The sequence below is a fragment of the Vombatus ursinus genome, unplaced genomic scaffold, assembly GCF_900497805.2.
Source record: "Vombatus ursinus unplaced genomic scaffold, bare-nosed wombat genome assembly UNPS02005659.1, whole genome shotgun sequence".
Lineage (NCBI taxonomy): Eukaryota > Metazoa > Chordata > Mammalia > Diprotodontia > Vombatidae > Vombatus > Vombatus ursinus.
In genome coordinates, this window is record NW_020945437.1 from 26,004,157 (window position 1) to 26,025,739 (window position 21,583).

General features: G+C 47.8%; 1 protein-coding gene across 2 annotated transcripts in view; it reads left to right on the plus strand.

Moving 5' to 3' along the window:
• The first annotated feature begins 7,994 nt into the window (after positions 1 to 7,994).
• Positions 7,995 to 21,583, plus strand: part of PDE2A (phosphodiesterase 2A) — a 117,632-nt gene continuing 104,043 nt past the window's right edge. For both annotated transcript variants that reach the window (XM_027848274.1, XM_027848275.1), the window contains exon 1: positions 7,995 to 8,132. In XM_027848274.1, coding sequence (XP_027704075.1) covers positions 7,995 to 8,132 — 138 coding nt within the window. The remainder of the gene's footprint in view (positions 8,133 to 21,583) is intronic.

A 21,583-nucleotide genomic window follows, 5' to 3' on the forward strand; every position in this document is an offset into this window, starting at 1 on the left:
CCCTGCCCAGGAAGCTCTGGATACTGCATCCCCAGCCCCTCCTGTTGCTAGGACGCTGGACTTGCAGCACCTGGCTGCCATGGAGACAGCGCCTTAGAGACGGAATTCTGCATCTCCCAGCCCTGCAGGGGCTGCCTCTGTCACTGAACCACTTAAATCAATTCATCAACAAGTGTGTAGCAAGTCTTTACTGTTAGCGCAGCTTGGCCACAGTGTGGAAGAAGAAGGAAGAGGAAGAGAAAAAGACCTGGCTTCTAATGCTGGCTCTATCAGGGTCTCAATTTGTGATCCTGGGCAAGTCTCTTGTCCTCCCTGGACCTCAGTTTCCTCCCCTGTAAAATAAAGGGAGCCTTTTCAAACTTTGACCTACGCTTCTGATAGGAGGAAGACACCTAGGCCCAGATGTCAAGGGGGAGGAGATTCATTGAAAGTGATCAGAGAACAGGACCAGAGAAATTCAATCTCATGTAAAAGTAGTGGGGGCTCCGAGAAGGGATAGACTGAGCCCTGTGGGCTGGGGTTGGGGAAGTGGGGGAAGAGGTTTGCTGGAGGAGGTAGGATTTGAGCTGGGCCTTAAAGGATGATGAAAACGAGGGACAGGTTCAGGAGCAGAGGAGAAGCCCGAGTATGGGTAGGATAGACTGGAAAGAATGCCTTGTTTTAGAGTTAGAAGACCTCTACAAATCCTGCCTCTGGCTCTTGGTAGCTAGCTAAGTGACCTTGAATAAGCCATGCCATTCCTCTTGAGTCTCACTGATCCCATCTGAAAATGGGGATGATAATGCTGGTATCACCTTCCTCACAGGGTTATTGTGAGGAAAGAGCTTTCCAAACTGTAAAGGGTAATGTACCTGGCACGGAGGACCAGGGAGTGGGAAGGAGCTCAGCCAGATTAGGATAAAGGCACAGTATTGGATAAAACATTATAGGAAATGGTTGGGTATTTACCACCCAATGAGGGATGCTATGAGAAGATTCTATATCCCTCTGATGCCCATGTGCCTGTCAGGCATATCCCTCCTCCCTTCCCAAACACTGACCAATCTACATTTTCTACACAAGGATTTCCCTGATTAACCCAACCTAGTTCTGGCCACCCTAGTCATTGCTAACTGTTTTTTATTTTTATTTTTATTTTTATTTTTATTTTTAGCAGGGGATAGTCAATAGCTCAATGAACCTCTCCCCTAAGAAAATACCACTCTCTTCCCAGTCTTGGGTCTCCCCAGGGCCGGGACCATGTCTCTCCTCACTCCCTCAGATTGAGCCCTCCTCTGGCACGGGGGCTGTGCCTCCTCCAAGCAAGTAAGGGCTCTCTCAGAACAAGGGTCATATCTCCAGTTTCAGAGTAGGGGCTCCCTCAGAGCAGAGACCATGTTTCCTTTGCTAGATAAGGGCTCTGGGAGGGCAGAGGCCAGGCCTTCCCTTCAGACCAAGGCAGGAGTCACACCTTCCCTTTATTCTGGTGCCTTGCCCTATACTTTGCTGAGTCAACTACCAGCCCCTTTGCCCCCAATTCCAGGGGACCTGGAATAACTGACTCAGACTCCTTGAAATGACAGGAATAGTCTCTTGGGAAAGTTGGCTGGTGAGCTATTCCTTCCCCCAGGCTCTATCAAGTCTGGACAGGCCCTAGGGCATAGCAGGGACTTTGCTTCCAGCTCAGTAACCACCCCCTCTATTCCCCCAACTGCCTCCCAACCGCACATCTCTTAAATTGCAATATCTCTAGACAAAGAATATCAGACCTGGGAGAGACTTTAGAACATAGAATGTCAGAGCTGGGAGGGACCTTAGAATATAGAACCTTAGAACAAAATGTTGAATCTTAGCTCAACAGTGAGAAAGCTGAGACCCAGAGAAGGAGAAGGGACTTGCCTTAGAATGTCCTTCCCATCAGAGTACACAGGGAAAGGAGGAAGCAAGCATTTATTAGCCACCTACTACGTGCCAGGCATTATGTAATCACTTTACAAATATTGTCTTATTTGATTCTTACAACAACCCTGGGAGGTAGATGCTATTATGATTCCCATTTTACAGTTGGAGAAACTAAGGCAGACAGAGATTAAGTGACTTGCTCAGGTTACACAACTAGTAAGTGTCTGAAATTGGATTTGTACTCAGGTCTTCATGACTCCCATTTCAGTACTCTATCCACATGACTACTTAGCTGCTGCAAAGGCAGGAGCTGTCTCTTCATTCTGTCTGCCCCCACAGTGCCGAGGACATTCCATATTGGGCTTAATATCTGGTGTTGACTGGGGGCATTCCTTTACCCTTCAGGTCAGTTGGGCCCCAGGGCATGCTGGGTTAAAGGCAGAGAATTTAGCACCTCCAGCCCTTGATGATCTCTCTCCCAGAGTCTCTTCAGCATCTTCCCTGAAAGAATATACTCCTGTGTGCTCAAGGGTGTCAGTCTCTCTCCTCCCCTCATGAGACCTCATGACCGCAAAGGAGTTCTTTATTTTATTTTTAAAATTAAAATAGTATCGATACTTTTTGTTTGGGGTATATGTTAAGCACCTATGACAGTGTTTGCAATGTCCCCTGCCTCTGCAAAGAAAGGGGAGAGGTGCTTTTCCTCATCTTGCCTGGGCCAGGATTGGCCAGGACAACTCCTATACATAGCATTTGGCTTGGTTTTAATGTTCTTTTCATTTACGTTCTCACAATCATTTCAGGAGCTTTTGCCAGGCCTTTTCCACTGATTTTCATTGCCCCAAAGCTCTCCTATCTAGGACCTGCCCTTTATGAATCCCGGGAGAACAGGAAGCTTTTTCCGCATGTCATAGACAGGAAAAGTGAAGGACCCCAAGGGTCTAGGGCTCACCATCCATGTTTTTGCTCATACAGTCCAGCCCCCATGCACCGCAGTGCCCTCTCCTGATGACTCAGTCTCTATAAATCCAGTTTCAGGAGTCCAACCAGCCTCTTAGTATTGAGTCATCCCTGAGGGCCAGCCCTGGGTGTCAGACACACTTGAAGGGGTGGTCTGACGTCACTGAGGCACAGCTGGCTGTGGGTGGGGACAATCAGAGAATAGTTGGACTAGAAGACCAGACCACAGGGACGGACAAGGCAGATGATCAGGGCATGTTCAAGATATGCATGGGTGGTCCCTCCAGAAGAATGCAACGAGGAAATGGACAAATCCTGATGTAATGGAAAGGCACCGGTTGGGAGGCATTAGGGTGTTAGGGTATGAGCCCTAAATAAGGAGTCCAAAGAATCTTGGCTTTGCCACTTACTGCCTGTGGGCATCACTTCATTTCTCTGAGCCTCTGTTTCCTCCTTCACAAAATGAGGGTTTTGGATTAGGCAAATGCTAAAATTCCTTCCAGCTTTAGACCTATAATCTATAATCTAATTCTAGAATGAGTTTGAAGAAGCCCTGACTCTGCTGCTGACTGGCTTGGGGTGTGACCTTGAGCATGTCAGTCACTTTCCGTTTCTTGCCCTAAACTTCCTTACTTATCTAGGGTAGTGTGGTGGAAACCACTTTGGATCCGGAGGCAGGGAACTTGGGCTCTGCTGCTCATCTTGAGATTGTTCTTTCTACTATATAAGCCCCAGTTTCTTTCTTTGAATGAAATAAGGAATTTGGCTTAGATCAGTGGTTCTTAACCATTTTGTGTGTCAGAGACCTCCTTGGCAGTCTGGTGAACTTTATTAAAAATTTGTAAAAAAATTCATAACTGAAGGAACTGCTAAATTTCAGTTAGAAATTAGTGTAAATAAAGATGTATTATTCCCCCAATCCAAGTTTATAGACCTCCTGAAATCAACCCATGGACCTCTTGATGGGTTTTTGGACCCCCAAATTAAGGACCCTGGGCTTAGATGAACTCTTTCTTATTCTAGAGTATATGATCTTAGTGAGGGGATTGGATTAGATAACTCTAAGGTCCCTTCTGGTTTTGCTGTCCTAAATGCTATGGTCAACATTAGAGGTGCCTGGGATGGGGGTGGGGGTATGGAGGAGTAGGGGCTATTCCAGCAGGTGGACGGAGATTCATCTGAGGTCCTGGCAGGTAGGCAGTTGGCATCAGGTGGGTTTTGGTTGTGTTCTAGTAGGAGATGGAGCAGAAAATCAGGGTTATCTGAAGTTTCTGCTGGTAGGCAACATCAACAGAATAACAGTAGAACAAAGAGGGGCATCATAGGGGTGTCTTGATAGGTGGGCGGAAGCATGGCATTAATGGGTTCTGTTGGCAGATGGTGGAAGGTCCTAGCAGAGTAATGGAACACAGTGTCAGGGGAATCTCAGGTTTTAGTAGGCAAGTGTCTGCATTAGGGGGATCTGAAGGAGGAATAAATAGGAATGGTGGCGGTACCATGTCAGGAGATCCAAGTTCTGACAGGTAGACAGGAAGTGGACATCTAAGTTGGCATACAGAGGATAGCTGTGTGTGTCAATCACAGTAATACATCCCATTTCTATAGTGTTTCATCATTTACAAAGCCTTTTACTCTCTCAAGGTAGTACACTTTGCAAAAGAGGAAACTGAGGTCCAGAGAGTGGAAGGTGCTATTTACAATGGCTCACATTTCATAGTTGGTAACAACTCAAATTTCTGTAACCTCTTAAGGTTTGTGGAACACTTTCTTCTTAACATCCCTGTGAGATGAGTTGTGCAAGTATCATTTTGCCATTTTACAGATAAGGAAACTGAGGCTTTAATGGAGTGAAATGTCTTGTCCATGGTCCCACAACTAGTAAGATTCTCAAGCAGGATTCGAATTCAGCTTTCCTTTTCCACTATGGCATTCATGTTGCCTCTAATTCCAGAGAGGTCCTGAAAGGTGGACACCGGGGGAGGTCTGGTGGTATGTGGAAGGGCCTGGGGCTCAGAGGAATGACTCTTATCCCTGGAAGGAGTTGGGGGAATAAGGCAGAGCTCAATTTCTGAAATATCTGGGGAGCAGAGCAGGAAACTGGGCATATTCATGAACACCCAGAGTGAGGGAGTGGGAGGGTAGGAGGATCCATTGCTGAATCTCAGAGCCGGAAGGGACCTTCACTTGAACTTGAACAGTATCCCAGACTGTGCGTGAAGACCTCCAGTGGAGGCTCACTCACCATCCCCTGAGACAGCTCATTCCACACTGAGACAGCTCTAACTGAGACGAAGCTTTCCCTTGTACTGAACCTCAGCCCGCCTCTCCATCATTCACCCTATTCATGGCTTTTAGTTCTGCCCTCTGGGGCCACGAAGAACAAGTATAATCCTTTCTCCATGTGACATCACTTTAAATTCATGGGGATATCTATCACTGCCCTTTCTTTTCTTCCATCCCCACTCCTGTTTTCAGCATGCAAAACACCCATATGACAGCCGAGGCTGCTAGTTGGCACAGTAGATAGAGCACTGGGTCTGAAGTCAGGAAGACCCGAGTTCAAATCCAGCATCAGACTATGTTACTATGCTATGTTACTAAAAAAACAAAACAAAAAAACCCCACCAAAACCAAACAAAACCCCCCCCCCAAAACCCCACCCAAACCCCTCTGTCTCAGTTTCTCTATCTGTTAAAATGGGGCTAATGACAGCATCCAACTTGTAGGGATGTTGTGAGGATAAAATGAGATTATTTGTAAAGTGCTTAGCATATAAGCGCTAAAGAAATGTTTATTCTCCTCTAGTCCCTTCCCTGAGTTAAGCACAATACTCCAGATATAGCCTGACCAGGGCAGAGGACAGTGGAGCTATTGTCTCCTTCATTCTGGACACCAAATGCTTGTGTTGTCTAAGATTTCATTAGTTTTTTTGTTTTGTTTTGTTTTGTTTTGTTTTGGCGAGGGGAGAGGGTGCTGCTCAATCATATTGAATGGTTGGTTCACTAAGACCTCCATATTTTTTCATAAACAACTTACTGTTCACCTGTGCTGTACTTGTGACGTTGATTTTTTTTTTTTGCATCCAAGCATAAGACTTTACATTTTTCCTTAGTAAATCTTAGCAATCATTCTAGCCAGTTAGTAAAATGCTCATGAAGTATGTGGCACATGCTAAGAACTGTGGGATTTATGTTTAAAATGATTACTACCCTCAAAAAAGTCTAGTAAGGGAGACAAGATACAATGCAATATGACGAATATTTATCAAGTGCTTTCTGTGTGAAGAGCAAGTCAGGGAGAAGAACACTATGGTACAGATATGGGGGTTGAGTGGAGCCCTGAATCCATAAAAAACTGCGTTAAGGTTGCTGCCTTGCTGGAAGGGCTGATGTCAGATGAAAGGCTGTTGGTTCCCCTACTTGTGCTGGGAGTCTGGTGAGCTCCTGCCTAGAGGCAAGAGCCTGGTGGTGGTAGCCTTTCACTGAATCAAGTCTTGGGACACATTGGAATAGACATGATCCAGGAGACCTTCCTCAGAGATGGAGTAGAGTCTTGCCCAGGCATGTGGACCTAATGACCCCTGAGGGTTTGGACCCACTTGGGGCCCTTCCAAGTGGCTTCTCTTTCTCCCTGGCTACAAATACAACCTGGTTGTGTGATTTAATAGGGACAGCAGGGGGCAGAGGCGAATTATGGGAGCTGAAATTCAGTTGGAGGAAGCTTTCAGCTTCTTGGTCCCATTGCTAGTTGAATCTGTAAGCTCTCTCTCTTCCTCTCCTAAATGCCTTCACTTTTTTGTGCCTTAGAAGCCATGCCAGGCACTTCTCCCTTCTAATCCATGCCCTCCCCCTCAATATGACATGGTATAACACTAAGAATTCTGCACTGGGAGCAGAGTTTCACCAGATCTAGTTCATACTTACCTCCAGCCTCTCTTTGTGGCTTCGAACAGGTCCTTTTCCCACTTTGGGTCTCAGTTTCCTCATCTGCACAACAAAGGGTTGGACTTGAAGATGGCCAAGAGCCCTGACAGCTCATACTTTGATTCTTTGGTTCTCCCCAGAGTGTGCTGGTAAATACTTAAACTGCCCTCAGGGGAAAGTTGCTAGACACACTTTCAAGTTTAATCTCTAACACTTTCTTAAGCCTAGACAATCAACAAAACAATAAATCAGGCTTTGGTTTGTGGCCTTTGCTGATTTTCAAGGTGTAAATGCTCACATTGAAAATTTAACAATCTACTTGCTGGGTTCTAGGTGGCTCCAGCACATCCCTGATTCTACCTCTTTCCCGGTGTTGGCATGGGGAGAGCAAGAACCCAGGAGTCCCTGTGTTTGTGGACTCCGTGGATTGGATTTTTATGCTGTATGACCTTGTGCAACTTACTAGGCTTCCTTGGGCCTGCTTTCCAGGGTCCCCAAAGTGCAAGGTCCCGACAGGTATAGATAGCTCCGTATTAGATTGTCTCTGTAAGCTTTACCGAACAGGACTGGGGCTGGGGGACTTCTCTAAATTTTGTAGCTCTACACACACGAGGTGCTTAATGGTACTGCTTTCTTCCACCTGGGCCCTTTCTTCCCCACTGCCCAAGGCTTGGCCCCAGGGTGTGGTGTAGGGGGGAACTCTGGGGAGGTGGCTGGTGTCTCGGATTTCCAACGTCCATCCTGAGACCTGGCTACTTCCAGGCTTCACGCGGCCTGTCCCGGGCCTATCGGGCCCTCCGACCGCACTCGCAGTCTCGGGCCACGTTCGGAACGTTGCGCTGCGCGAAACTGGGGGAGACGTGGTGGGGTGAGGGAGGCAGGGGTGAAATGGAACTCTCCCAGGAGGGCGCGAGCCGGGCTGAGGCAGTAGAGGGGGTATGGAATCTTGCCAGGAGGGCGCGAGCGCCTCCGGAGCTGGGGGAGCAGAAGCCTCCCGGGAGGGGGATGCACTTTCCCGGGGTGGGTGTGAGCAAGCCAGTAGCTTAGCCTGGAGAGGAGCGGGAGGGAAGGCGCGGGGAGGCGGGGAGGGGCGGGGCCGGCCTGGGGAAGGCGGAGCCTGGGGCGGGCCCAGAGGGAGGAGCGCAGCTGGTCGGGCCGGGGAGAGCTTGGCCAGCGGAGGGAGCGGAGCGCTGGCCAGGCTGGCTCGCGGGCAGGTGGGCGGTTGCAAGCATGGTCCTGGTGCTGCAGCACATCCTCATTGCCGTTGTCCAATTCCTCAGGCGGGGCCAGCAGGTCTTCCTGAAGCCGGACGAAGAGCCGCCACCGCCGCCGCCGCCGCCGCAGCAGCCTTGCGCCGACACCCTGCAGGTAAGGAAGGCGCGGGCCGGGGTGGGGGTGCGTGACCGCGGTGGGTGGGGGAGGCACTCCCGGACTCCGTAGGACTCGGGGACCCAAGCACCTAAGAGCTGAATTCCCTCCAAGTACCCTAGCCTCCTGTCCCAAAGCCCGATTTCCAAGTGCCTAAGCCCCTGATCCTGAAGTGCCCAATCCCTTCAACCCAAAGAGCCTCTGAAACCCAGATCCCAAAGCACTAAAATCTGTGATCTCAAAACGCCCTATCACCCCCTTATCCCAGAGCTCCTACTCTTCCCATCCTGAAGTCCTTACTTCCTTTCCATCCCCATATCTCTTATTCTTGATTCCGAAGACCCATAATCCTTGGATCCCAACGCTCCTAGCCCTTTTGCTTTAAATCGGTCTCACTTCTTATCTCTTCCTCCTTTCTTCTCTCTTTGCCTCTCTCCTTCCCTCCCAAGTCTTACCCCCATCTGTTATCCTCTCTCTCGCTCTCTCTCTCTCTCTCTCCCTCCCTCTCCCTCCCTCCCATTTCTCTCTCCTTCCCCTTCTATCTCTCCCTCCCCTTTCCTCTCCTCCCTCTCTCCATCTTCTCCCCCCCCCCCATACATAGTCTAATTTCTCTGCCCTCTCCACCCCACCCTCTTTCCATAGCTCTGTTTGGCCTCTGCCCCAATCCTTTCTTCCCTGAGCGGATATTGGGGAGAATCAGACGGCCCCATGGTGGGGGTGGGGAAGATTCGGATCCATTCAGTCCAGGGGATAGATAACACCTTTAGAGACAGGTGAAGACACCTGGAGGGAGTATCTCCAGGTGTGAATATGGGCTGGTTTGTGTGTGTGTGTGTGTGTGTGTGTGTGTGTGCACGCGTATATGTGGGTCTTGGATGTTGTGTGTTGGTGGTTGCTATGTCTGGGTTTATATACTTTGTATTGTGTGTGTAGAGTACCTTCAGTTGTATTTGTATTGTGTTGTGCTGATATGAGGAGGTAGGTATCACACCAGGATGTGGTGTGTGTGTGTGTGTGTGTGTGTGTGTTCTGGTGTACACTGTGTTTTGTGTCCCTGTGCAGTTTCCTTTAGGGACAAGTAGGACTTGAGGGGTAGTTGGGTATGGATTTGAGAGGCAGCATGGGTATAATTGAAAGGTCACTGGATTTGGAGAACCTTTGGTTCAAATCCTGTGACCCTGGACAAATCACTTCACCTCAGTTTCCTTATTTATAAAATGTGGGGGTTGAACTTTATATCTTTAAGGTTCTTTCCTGCTTTAAATCTATGGTCCTATAATCTATGAATGCCCTAGAGGGAACATGGCTTGTATGTCTATTTGTGTGTGTGTGTGTGTGTGTGTGTGTGTGTATGTGTGTGGGGTCATAATGTCCACTTGGGGAGAGGACTGAACGTCCAAAGTCTGGGTATGGTTTGTGAATGTGTTGGTGTTTGAGTACTGGTGCGTATATCATGTATGTATGGCAGTGTATGATGGGGGGGAGATAGAGATAGATAGATAGATAGATAGATAGAGATAGAGAGAGAGACAGAGAGACAGAGAGACAGAGACAGAGAATGAGAATGAGGTGTGGTGGCAGTTAAGGCTAGGCTTTGGTATCATTGCAGTTTGGGTTGTGAGTCTCGATATACAACTATGTATGAGTGTATGTTTTGTATTTGTTATTTATTTTATATGTTGCTGGGGAGGGAGATTTTTTTGGGAGGAGTCCTGTGTGTATCCCCTTTGGTAGTTTATATTGTAAATGTGTTCTGATCATGTAGAAGGTATATATGCACTTTTGGCTATATATTCAATCACATGTTTTGTGTTCATGTTATTAGTTGGATACTTTGTCCCCAAAGTGGGTGTGTTGGGAATTTAAGGTCCGTTGGATGCTTCTAGCTCTGGGTGGGGTGAGTGTGATATATCAGTAGTTTATATCATTTGTGTGAGTTGTGTGTTGACATAAGTGTGTTTGTTGGGACGGTATGTGTGAACAAGTGTGAAGGCAAGGAGAAATGAAAAACAAGGGGGAGAGGGAGAAATTCTTCTAGGACTTTGAGGGGAGAAAACTTGCTCTACCACCTGCTGTGACCTTATCTGAGCTGTTATCCCTCTCTTCCCTGTGGCTTCAGTGTCTCTATCTGAGGTCAGTCTGAAGGCAGAGCCTATGAACTTAGGGCTGCAACCATTTCCCAAGCCTTTGGGAGCTCCCTGGGACATGTTCTCTCCCATTCAATGAGTCATCCTTGGGAGTCCACTCTCCCCTTCCCCAGCCCCGAGAGGAGAGAAGGACACATCAACTGTAGTCAAGGGCTCCCATCTCTAGACTGTTCACAAGCACTTTCCTCAGATAGGCAATACAGATATTAGTCATTTTTTTCAAATGAGGAAACTGAGGTTCAGAGAGGGAAATGTCTTGCCTAAGGTCCAATTGGAAGTTTGTGGCAGAGTGTTGATATGAAACTAGGTCCAAACTAATGATCTTTCCACAATACCCTTTTCTTTATTTCTTCTTCTGAAGTACTTCTGAATGACTTTACCTTCTCCAAATTTCTCACACCTCTCCTTTCCTTTCCCCTTAGGGAACAGAATGGTGCGGGGTAGGACCAAGAGGAAGGAGGATCTTGTTTCCTTCAACTTTGAAAAGAGAGCTCTGTTGTTTTCCTCTTTTCATATCTGAGATGCTGGCAAGGACAGTGGTGGGTGGTGGTGGTGGGGTAAAGGCCTGGGGTGGCAGGTTGTATGAGGGAGAAAGGAAGATGAGAGAAGGTGCAGGGAGTAGAGGAGTAAAAGGAAGAAGGGAGAGGGAAGAAGGAAAGGAAAAGGAGAGGAGGGGGATGGGAGGGTAAAGGAATACATGAAGAAATGGGAAAGGGAAGAGGGAGAGTATGAGGAAAGGAGTGACAGAATAAGCAAGTAGGAGAGGAGATAGATGAAGAAAAAAGGGGGAAGTGAGAATCCATCAAGCGGATAGAGTGCTGGGCTTGGAGTCAGGAGGACCTGAGTTCAAATGTGACCTCAGACACTTACTAGCTGTATGACCCTGGGCAAGTCATTTAACCCTGTTTGCCTCAATTCCTCATGGAAAATGATCTAGAGAAGGAAATGACAAACCACTCCAATGTCTTTGCCAAGAAAACTCCAAATGGGGTCATGAAGAGTTGGACATGACTGAAATGACTGAATAACAATGAGAATCCAGAAGAAAGGGGAAAGAGGAGCAGGGAGAAAGTAGGAGCTGAGGAAGGGGAAGGGAAAAGAAGGAAATAAGAAGATTAAGGGGACGGGGAAAGAAGGATATGAGAAGGGGCTAATCAACAAGCATTTTTGATCACCTACTATGTGCCAGGCACTGTGCTAAGCTCTGGTGTTACAAATAAAGGCAAAAACTAATCCCTATTCTTAGGGAGCTAACAGTCTAATGAGGGAGATGACATATAAACATCTATCTATGTACAAACAAGATATATACAGGATAAATTGGGGGTAATTGCAGAGGGAGACACTAGGATTAAGGAGGACTGGAAAAGGCTTCTTGCAGAAGGTGAGATTTAAGCTGAGATTTGAAGAAAACCAGGAAAGCTAGGAGATTGATGAAAAAATGAATTCCAGGCTTGAGGGACAGCCAGTTAAAATGCAGGACATCAGAAGATGGAGTGTCTTGTTAAAAAATGGCAAGGAGGCTATTGTCAGTGTCTCAAAGGGGTGTGGGGTGGGGAGGTGTAATAAGACTAGAAGATAAGAGGGGTCAGGGTTATGAAGGACTTTGAATGTCAAACAGAGGATTTTATATTTGATTCTGGAGGTGATATGGAGCCCCTGCAGTTTATTGAATGGGGGGGGCAGTGACAGGAGGAGACAGGGAGAAAGGGGGGAGGAAAAAAAGGAGACGAGAAAATGATGGGGAAGGAGAAGGATGAGGAGATGAAGGGGAAAGGGAAAGGAGTAGATGGGGGAGCAAAAGGAGGTAAGGAGGAAGAGAAGAGGAAGAAATGAGAGAGGGGAAGAGGAAAGGACATGGGTGATAAAGGGAACATCTCTTTACTTCTGGGGATGGAGGAAGAGGAAGATGGAAGAGAGAAGAGGTGATGGCAGAAAGAAGGGAAGAAGAGAAAGGAAGAGAGTAGCAGGAAAGTATTCTATAATGGAGATCTGAGTTAGGGGGAGCTAAGATGCCCCATGCCTCCTTCCCATTTCCTGCTCAGTATCACCCCAGACTAATGCAGAGTATCAGGCTAAGCAGAACAGAGTAATTTTTGATCTGCTCTTTTCTGTTTCCCTGTCTCTCTTCTGTCTTCTCTCTCAGGTCAAATCAGCAAGCATTTATTAAATGCCTACTGTGTGCCAGGCATCTCTCTGCCTCTTTGTGTCTGTTTTCCTCTTCTGTCACCTTCTTCCCCCTTTGTGTATGGCTTCTTCTCTCCCATCCCTCCACCTTCCTTCTGCCCATCTCCCTTCTTGTCTCCAGATTTCTCCCCATCTGTCTCCTTCCTTTCCTCCCTTTTTGTCTCCCTTCCTTTTCCATTTCTATCTTGCCCCCCCCCCAGCGCTCCCTACTTTCTTATCTCCCTGAGCTCTCTCTCTAAGCCTGCTGTCTATCTGGCTCAAGACTTCCTTAGCAGGTTGGAAGGAATTAAGTGGTTTTGTTATTAAAGGCAGGATATTAAGTAAAGTTGATAACAATTTAGCAAGCCCCTCTGTAGGTTCAGAGAGGCAGTATGGTAGTGGATAGAGAGCTAGCCTTGAAGCCAGGAAAATGTGAGTTCAAGTCCTACCACTTACACATACATGCTGTGTGAGCCTGGACAAGTCTCAGAACAGGTACGCTGGTAGCTGGGAATATGTTGACCTACATTGATGGAAGGAGTCTCCTTACTTATGATTTGCCTATACTAATGAAATCACAGTTCTGGAATCTGTAGAGGCACCTGGTGGCTCAGTAGATAATTTGCTGGGCCTGGAGTCAGGAAGACCTAAGTTCAAATCCAGCTTCAGACACTTACTAGTTGTGTGGCCCTGGGCAAGCCACTTAACCTTGTTTGCCTCAACTATAAAATGAGGATAATAGTAACACTTACCTCCCAGAGTTGTTGTGAGAATCAAGTGAGATAATATTTGTAAGTCATTTAGTATTATTCCTTTCTTCTTTCCCTGTTCCTGAAGGCTCATCCTTGGGCTTGGCTGCCTCATGAGGTGATACAAAAGGAAAAGGGCTTTATCATTCTTGAGTTTCCAGTCTGGGGATTGGAAAAACAGGTCAAAATTCTAGGAACCAAAGCCACAGAACATCCCTACCCAGAGAGGCCACTTGGCCTGGTATGCAATGAGTTATGGAATCCTGAAATGTTGAGAGAGGAATGATTGGAATGAGGTATATGTATGTGTGTTGGGGTGGAGAAGGGAGAGCAATCTAGGAAGGCTTCCTGGAATTGGGGAATGTTGGCCAGGGTCCTGAAGGAGGAGAAGGATGGGAAAGGGGCTAGAGGAAGATAGAGGAGGACACAGAGATTAAGTGGGACATCTGGCTTGGGGCTAGTGTGTTTGGCACATTGGGGCCAATATACCAAAGTAGGTACCTGCTGGATGCAGGTGACCGAAGAGCACCTCTCTGAAAGATTGCTGTCTGATTCCTATAGTAAGTGATTAATACATACTTATCGACTTGCCTTAGGGGCCACAGCTCTATGGGGCCATTGACCAAAAGGCTTCCTTATCCATTCTCTGGTGAAATTCTACTGCCTGTCCTGTGGGGTACCTGGGGCAAGGAAGGTCACCTCCATTTGAAAGATGGTAATGAGAAGGTTCTGGGCAGGGGATAGAGTGCCAGGCCTGGAGTCAGGAAGACTCTTCTTCCTGAGTTCAAATCCGACCTCAGACACTTTTTAGCTGGGTGACCCTGGGTAAGTCACTTAATCCTGTTTGCCTCAGTTTCCTCATCTGCAAAATGAGCTGGAAAAGGAAATGGCAAACTACTCCAGTATCTCAGCCAAGAAAACCCCAAATGGGGTCCCGAAGAATCAGACATGACTGAAATGACTGAATGATGACAGCAATATGGGGGGGCCAGGGGGCCAGGGAAAGGAAGGAATTGACCCAGAGTCACTCAGTGAGTTCAAGGTGGACCCAGAATTTGAACCCAGGTCTCAGGCCCGGCAGCCCTGGCTGTTACCTTTTGTACAGCACTGCCTCCCTGGCTCAGATCCCAGCCGCCTGTGGTGTGGAAAGGATTATTAATGACCCTCTGGCTCAGGGCTCACAGGCAGGAAACAGCTCCCTGGCCACAGCTGGGGACCTGCTCCATGCTGGCCCCTCCAGCCCTGCCAGCTTTCCCTCTCAACTGGTGTCAGTGCCTATGATATCTCCCAGGGTCCCCTTCATCTCACCTACTCTCCTCAACTCCCCACAGACCCCTTTAAAGAAAGGACTGGTTTTGCCTTTGTTTTTCTTGTCCCCGTTTCTGTCTGTGCTTCTATTTTTCTTTTTATCTCTGTTTCTTCGTCTCTGTCTCCATGTTGCTTCTCTCCATCTCTATGTCTACTTCCCCCCTTGTCTCTCCCTCCATTTACTCCCTTCTGTTCTGATTTTCTCTTTCTATCTACTTCTCTCTCTGTTCAATGTCTGTTTGTCTCTCCTTGTCCCTGTCTGTCTTTTCCTCTCTGCTCATCCCTATTCATCTGTCTCTCTGCCAGTCTATTCACCTGTCTCTTCTCTCTTGGTCTCTGCTTATCTCTTTCTCTGTCTGTCCCTCTTTGCCATCTGTCTTTTTCTGCCTTCTTGCCTCTCTCTGCCTGGCTATCTCTAGTGTCTGTCTGTCCATTGGGCTCTTTGTTTCTATATCAGCCTCTGTTTTTGTCCACCTGTTTCTGTCTCTCTGTCTCTGTCTCTTTGCCCTTGTCCTGTCTGTCTCTCTGTACCTACATCTGTCCATCCATGTCTATTGATTTTTACCTATCTGTCTCAGCTTGTGTCTGTGTCTCTGTCTGTCTGTCCATATCTGTTTGTTTCATCTGTCTGTCTCTGCTTGTGTCTGTCCTAGCCTCTTTCTCTGCATATGTGTCTGTTTCTCCCTATCTGTTGGTCTTTGTCTGTCTGACTCTGCTTGCGTCTGTGTCTCTGTCTGTAAGGCAGCTGCCAGGTTTCCAACGCCACAAGTCCCATCCCTCCCCTTCCCCTGCCCCTAACTGCTGTTCCAGCATGTAAAGAAACCCATCAAAGCAGAGGCTCTAGGACAGAAATCCCTAGGCTGGAATTAGGAAGCCTGTGTTCTGGTCTCAGTCTCTGCTGCTGATTTGCTATGTGACTGTGGCCAAGTCTCTTCCCCCCCCCCCCCCCCCCCCCCACCCCGCCACACCCGGGACTTAATTTCTCCTTTTTTGAAAAAAGGGGTTTGGTTGATGGTCTGCTCAGCTGTGATGCCCTAAGATTCTAATATCCTGTGGTTCTAAACATGACTGCCTAGAGGCAGCTGAAGCCCTGGGCTCTGTTAAAGTCAATTTTTAGTTATTAAAAAAAAGTAACAAGCAGCAATGGAGACAGATCGTTAGAGACACCAGACGGTACAGGGATGGGGAGGTGGGGAGAGACAGACAGAAGCTTTTTCGGAGGAGTGGGGCCCAGGGGTGCTTAGGAACTGAAGGGGAAGCATAACACCTTGTCCCTAGGTAGCCCCTGGTCTGAGAAGGAGGCAGTCCCTTGCACTTAGGAGGTGCTGTGTCTGAGGAAGCAGATGCAACTTCTGTCCTTGGGGAAACCTGGAGAGGAGGAAGAAGCCATAGCCCCTATCCTCGAGACACCCCAATTTGTGGGACACTGGCCTCTACCCTTAGGCAGGCCTGGATGTGACTGGGGAGACAGCCTCTTTCCTGAGGAAGCCCCCAGTCTGATAGAGGAGATGGGGCCCCTGACTGTTCTCAGAGAATGCTAGGACTGAGTGGGGCTCCTTAGTTCTGACCTCAGAGATGCAGCCCCTTTACACACGGTGGCCCACGACTGACCCCAGGAACCTCCTTTCCCCCGTTTGGCTGCTTGGGCAGGCAAAGAAGAGGAGACAACAGCCAAACTCCAGACGACGGCAGGGCTGGACGGATGGGAGGACTGCTTGCCAAGTTCTCCGTGGGCCACTGGGGAGCGTGTGTGCCGGCTGAGGATGGGCCGGCCCTCTTGACTTCTCCAGATGGGGGCGGATCCTCTCCTCTCTTCCATCTCCTTCCAGCTTCTGTCCCTGACTCAATGTGTCATCCCTCAAGGCTCCCTGTCATCACTGGAGACTCCTGCAGGGAATGTGGTAGAGTGGGTGGGGCTCTGGATTTGGGGTCAGGCCACTGGCAATTCTGGTACTGACCGATTCTGTGACCCTGAGCAAGTCACTGCATTTCTCTGATTCTCAGTGTCTTCCTTTATAAAAAGGGGCTAATAATTTTCTCCCTAATCGCCTCACAAGATTGCAAGGAAAGGGCTTTGTCAACCTCAAAGCACCAGAGAAATGGGAGCTATTCTAACTCTGTGACGCACATGGACTATGAGTATACCTATACATGTGTGAAGGCATATCTTTCTTATTTGACAGTAAGCTCCTCAAGGGCAGGGGCTGTGAAGGGTTTTTAAGGGGAAAAAAGCTCATTGTATTCTCAGAACTGAGCAAAATGCCCTGTACACAGTAGGTGCTTAATAAAGATTTGTTGAATTTTTTCCCCAATGTCCCCTGAAAGGCAGGCAGAGCTAGTAGAAACTATCTCCATTTTAGAAATGGAGAAGCTAAGACCTGGAGAGGGAAGTGATTTCTAGTTGAATTAAGCAAATATTTCTTACATGTTTATTCTATGTATGGCACTTTGCTGGTTGATGGGGTGATGGTGACAGAGTCTCTTTAAGCCTTGGGCTTGGAATCAGGAAATCTGGGTTTGAAGACTGACTTGAGAAGCATGAAGGAAGAAGAACAGGTCATTTGTATGTAGGGGTCAGAGAGCTAGGAAGGCTTCTTGGAGGAGGTGGCATCTGTTCTGGGTTTTAAAAGGAAGAGAAGAATTTTAAAAGGCAGAGAATTGGATGTAGTACAGGTATGAACACGTGGGATTGGGAGAATATAGGATCCGCTTCGGGAACAAAAGGAAAAGTCCATTTTGGCTAGAATGTATAGTTCATGATAGGAAGGACAGTGAAATAAGGGTGTAAAGAATGGTAGGACCAAGATGGTAGAGATTCTAGAATGGTGAGCTAAGTACCTTGTGTTTTATTGCATGGACGGTAGGAGCCACCGAAGAGTTTTGAAGATGAGAGTGTCACAATTTGACCTGTGACTTAGGAAGCTTAATTATTGTAGCAGCTTGGGAAGATGTTCAGGTCTGGAAGCAAAGAGACTAGTAAGGAATGAAGATGAGAGGTGATAAGGGGTCTGAGTTAGGTTAGTGGCCCTCTGTTTGAAGAGGTAGAGGGCTGGACTTTGAGGCAGGAAGATCTGAGTTCGAATCCTGCCTCAGATAGTTACAAGCTATGTGATTATGGGCATGTCACAGTTTCCTCATCTGTAAAATGGAGATGATAGTAGCACCTACCTCGCAGAGTTGTTAGTGGGGATCAAATGAGATATTTGTAAAGTACTTAGCACAATACCCAACAACTATGTACATACATGATATGTACAGTGTAAATGAGGAGTAATCTCAGAGGTTCCTTCCTGCTTTTCATTGTTTCCTATTTATCCTTTGTAGAGCTTACTTTGTATATATTTGTTTGCCTGTTGTCTCTCCCATTACATTATAAGCTTCCTGAGGGCAGGGACTGTCTTTTGCCTCTTTTTGTATCTCCAGCACTTAGCATAGTGCCTGGTACATAATAGATGCTTAATAAATGTTTATTTATTAATTGATTGCTACTTACTAGCTCTGTGACCTTGTGTTGTTCAGTTGTTTATCGGTTGTATCCAACTCTTTGTGACCCCATTTGGGGTTTTCTTGGCAAAGATACTGAAGTGGTTTGCCATTTTCTTTTCCAGATTATTTTATAGATGAGGAAACTGAGGCAAGCAGGGTGAAGTGACTTGGCTAAGGTCACACAGCTAGTAAATATCTGAGGCTGGATTGGAGCTCAGGTCTTCCTGACTCCAGGCCTGGCACTCTATTCACTGCACCACCTGGCTGCCCCATGTGACCTTGTATAAGTCACTTAAACTCTCTGAGCCTCAGTTTCCTCATCTACAAAACAAGGGAGTTGGATTCAGGGATCTCTAGGTCTTCTTCCAGCTCTGAGTACATTGCTTTCTGGGTTCACTTTTGACTAGGGAAATGAGACTCACATACCTAGTGTATCAGAAAGAATCTAGGACTGGGAATCCGGAACTCTGTTCTAGATCCAGTTCCACCTTGACTTGCTGTATAACCTTGGACAAATCCCTTCCTCTTTCTGGGCTTCAGTTTTCTCTGTTTGTCAAATGAGAAGATTTGACTAGCGATCCTCACATTCCCTTCTAGCTCTGAGAGCCTCTGATTCTAACTGTTAGACTGTGGGAACTTAGAGAAGGAAGGAGTCTTAAAAAAGGGAGAAAGGACCCACACGTATGCAAATATTTATAGCAGCTCTTTTTGTGGTGGCAAAGAATTGGAAATTGAGGGGATGCCCATCAATTGGAGAATGGCTGAACAAGCTGTGGAATAGGTATGTAATGGAATACTGTGGTGCCATGAGAAGGTGGGAGCTGGATGGGTTTCCTGGGGGAAGTGGGCTTGAGCTGGGCTTTTGATGAATGGGGAAGATCCTCAGTGGGAGAGAGAAGTGGGAGGTCCTTCCAGGCTCAGAGGAGATGGAAAGCTGAGACTTCAGAGGCTGTCTAGTACAGCTTTCTCATTTTACAGAGAAGGAAATCGAGGCCAAGGGAGACTATGTGACTTGCCCATAATCAGATAGGTAATGGGCATCAGAGTTAAGATTTGAACCCAGGTCCTTTGACTTCAAAGTTAATGCACTTTCTACTATAGCATACTACCTACAGGATATGAATAAAGACCCGGAGGCCAGTCTAAGAAGGAGTTTGGTGGGATGTGGCAGTGAGGAGCTAGACCCAGCCTGTTGGTGACAGGGAGAGATTAGGCTGGAGACTGAAGTGGGATTGTGGGGGGACCTTAATCCTCCCACTCTATAGAGTGATATGTGCTCCTGTCAGGTGCCAGGATCTTCCACTGGCTCTTTGGTGGTGAGGTTGTTAAGGCATCTCCCCCTTGCCCGAGGGAGTGATGCTGCCTTTTGGGTGGAGATGTCTTGGGGAGAGCAGGGCAGGGGACCAGGAATGGGGAGGAAGCCCTGGGCATTGAGGGTGAAGGAGACAGACTCTTTGTCTCTGTGTTCTCATCATTTCCTCAATAGCCGGACATTGCTGGAGTGAGATTGGTCATCACACAGAAGACAGGAAAAGACAGTGGCTTGTGAATACATGGCCCCTTGGGGCAGGGGCTGGAGTGGGAGAGACTCAGGGCACAGCCCAATGGGTAGGCGCACTCAAGGGAGTGTTAAGGGTCTCTAGGGAGAACCCTGGAAAGAGTCACATTCAGGAAGACCACCCCTTGCAACTAGTCACACTTGGAAGTCTGGTAGTACTTAAGAGATCTCTTGGAGATCCATATCTAGAAATATAGCCACACTCTGAGAGACCGCTAGAGATGACCAGATCCAAAGATATAGCCACACTTAGAGAGGTCCCCACAGATAGCCACACCTAGACATAAAGCCATACTTAGGGAGACCCCTGCAGATAATCACACCCAGATATAAAGCCACATCCAATTAAACCCCTAAAGTCACACCTGGACATAGTCATATAGGAAGAACCCCCAGAAGCAGTCACACCCAGAGATACAGCCACAGTTAGGAAGACCCCCTTGTAGATAGTCATACCCAGAGAAATGGTCACATTTAAGGAGATCCCAAGAGACCTTCACACCTAGAGATACTTTTGGAACGGTCACCTTTATGAGTTACAGTTCCAGCAGGAGATAGAACCTCACCCCAAGACCCTGTTGTAGGTGGAGTCAGTGCTGTGTGATGGTGGTGGTGGTGGAATGTGGGACAGGGACACTGAGCCAGCCTCAGGGAGACAGAATCATGCACAGGGTGGATGGATGATATATAGTTGCACCCTAACACAGACATATAGCATCACAGGAACACAAAGGCATTCCCATACACAGACACAAGTGCGGGATCTCCAATGACATCTTCCACTTAGAGATAGGGCTCAGGGAGAGGAAAGACTGATCCTGGCTCTGAGGATGGGCACAGCTGGGAGCCCAGCCCCGGCTTGAGAGCCCAAGGCTGTTTATTTCTGAGCAATGATGGGTGCCTACTTTCTCTCCCAGCCCCCCCCATTACCACATGCTTCAGCTCAAAGCTGCCAAATCGAATCAACCCCCTGCACCCGAGCCAGCCTGGCACGGGGGCCGACAGCTGACGAAGCTGGGTGGCGGGAGGCAGAACAGATCCTATCTCCCCCTCCCCCTGGAGCCCAGCCAGGCTCAGAATATCCCCAGTGTTTGGATTTCTAGGCAGGATGAAGGAGACTTGGGCCCTGCTTTCAGGGAGCCTGAAGTCTGAGGGGTTTCACTCGAGTCCCCTAGACTGATGGAGCTAAAAATCTGAGGCAAGAGGTGGCAGCCCATTTGAGGGATGAACCCAAGGTTTGGGGCTCTGGGCAGGCAGACGGGAGACTCACCCAGTCCTACTACCTCCCCCTTTACTTTCCCCTGTCCCTCTCCCACCCCCAAGACATTGTCCATGCTATGTTGGCAGCTGAAGGAGTGGGTTTCTGTCCTGAATTTTGTATCAACTCAACCAGCCTAAAACAACTCATCTTCCCAATTTGTTCACTGACTCATTGGGAAGTTCCTTCTCCAATCTGGGCCTTAGTTTATTTTTCTGTAGAATGAAGGCGGCTGCACTTAGGGGTCTTCTAACTTCAACATTCTGTGATGTTTCACAGCCCTTGCAGCTCCAAATTCTGTATGCCAAGGGCCCTTGCACATGGAATGCTCCATATTCCAAGGGCCCTCGCAGCTCTGACATTCTCTGTTCTGTGGTCGAAGGGCTTCCCAGCTCTACGACTCTACGTTCTAAGGCTTATTCCAGCTTTGATTCTCTGTGAAACTTCTCTCCATTTTCCTCTCATCACTTTCCCCCTGTCCTCTTCTAGGCCATGTGAAACAGTGCTCTCCTCCTTAAACAATCTTTTCCTCCTGATTGTGTCATCAGTGTCATTGTCTTCCAAGTCCTCTAAGTCTGTATCTTTGGAGGGCTTCTTTCTCCCCTCCTATGGCTCTGCCCTCTCTTCCTGTACCTTTGGAGGTCCAGGGAAGCTTCTCTCTCTCTGGCTTTACCCTCTCCTCTTCATCCCCACCTGGACCCTTGGAGGTCTCTTTCTTTGTTTCTTTGTTTCTTTGTTTCTTCCTTCCTTCCTTCCTTCCTTCCTTCCTTCCTTCCTTC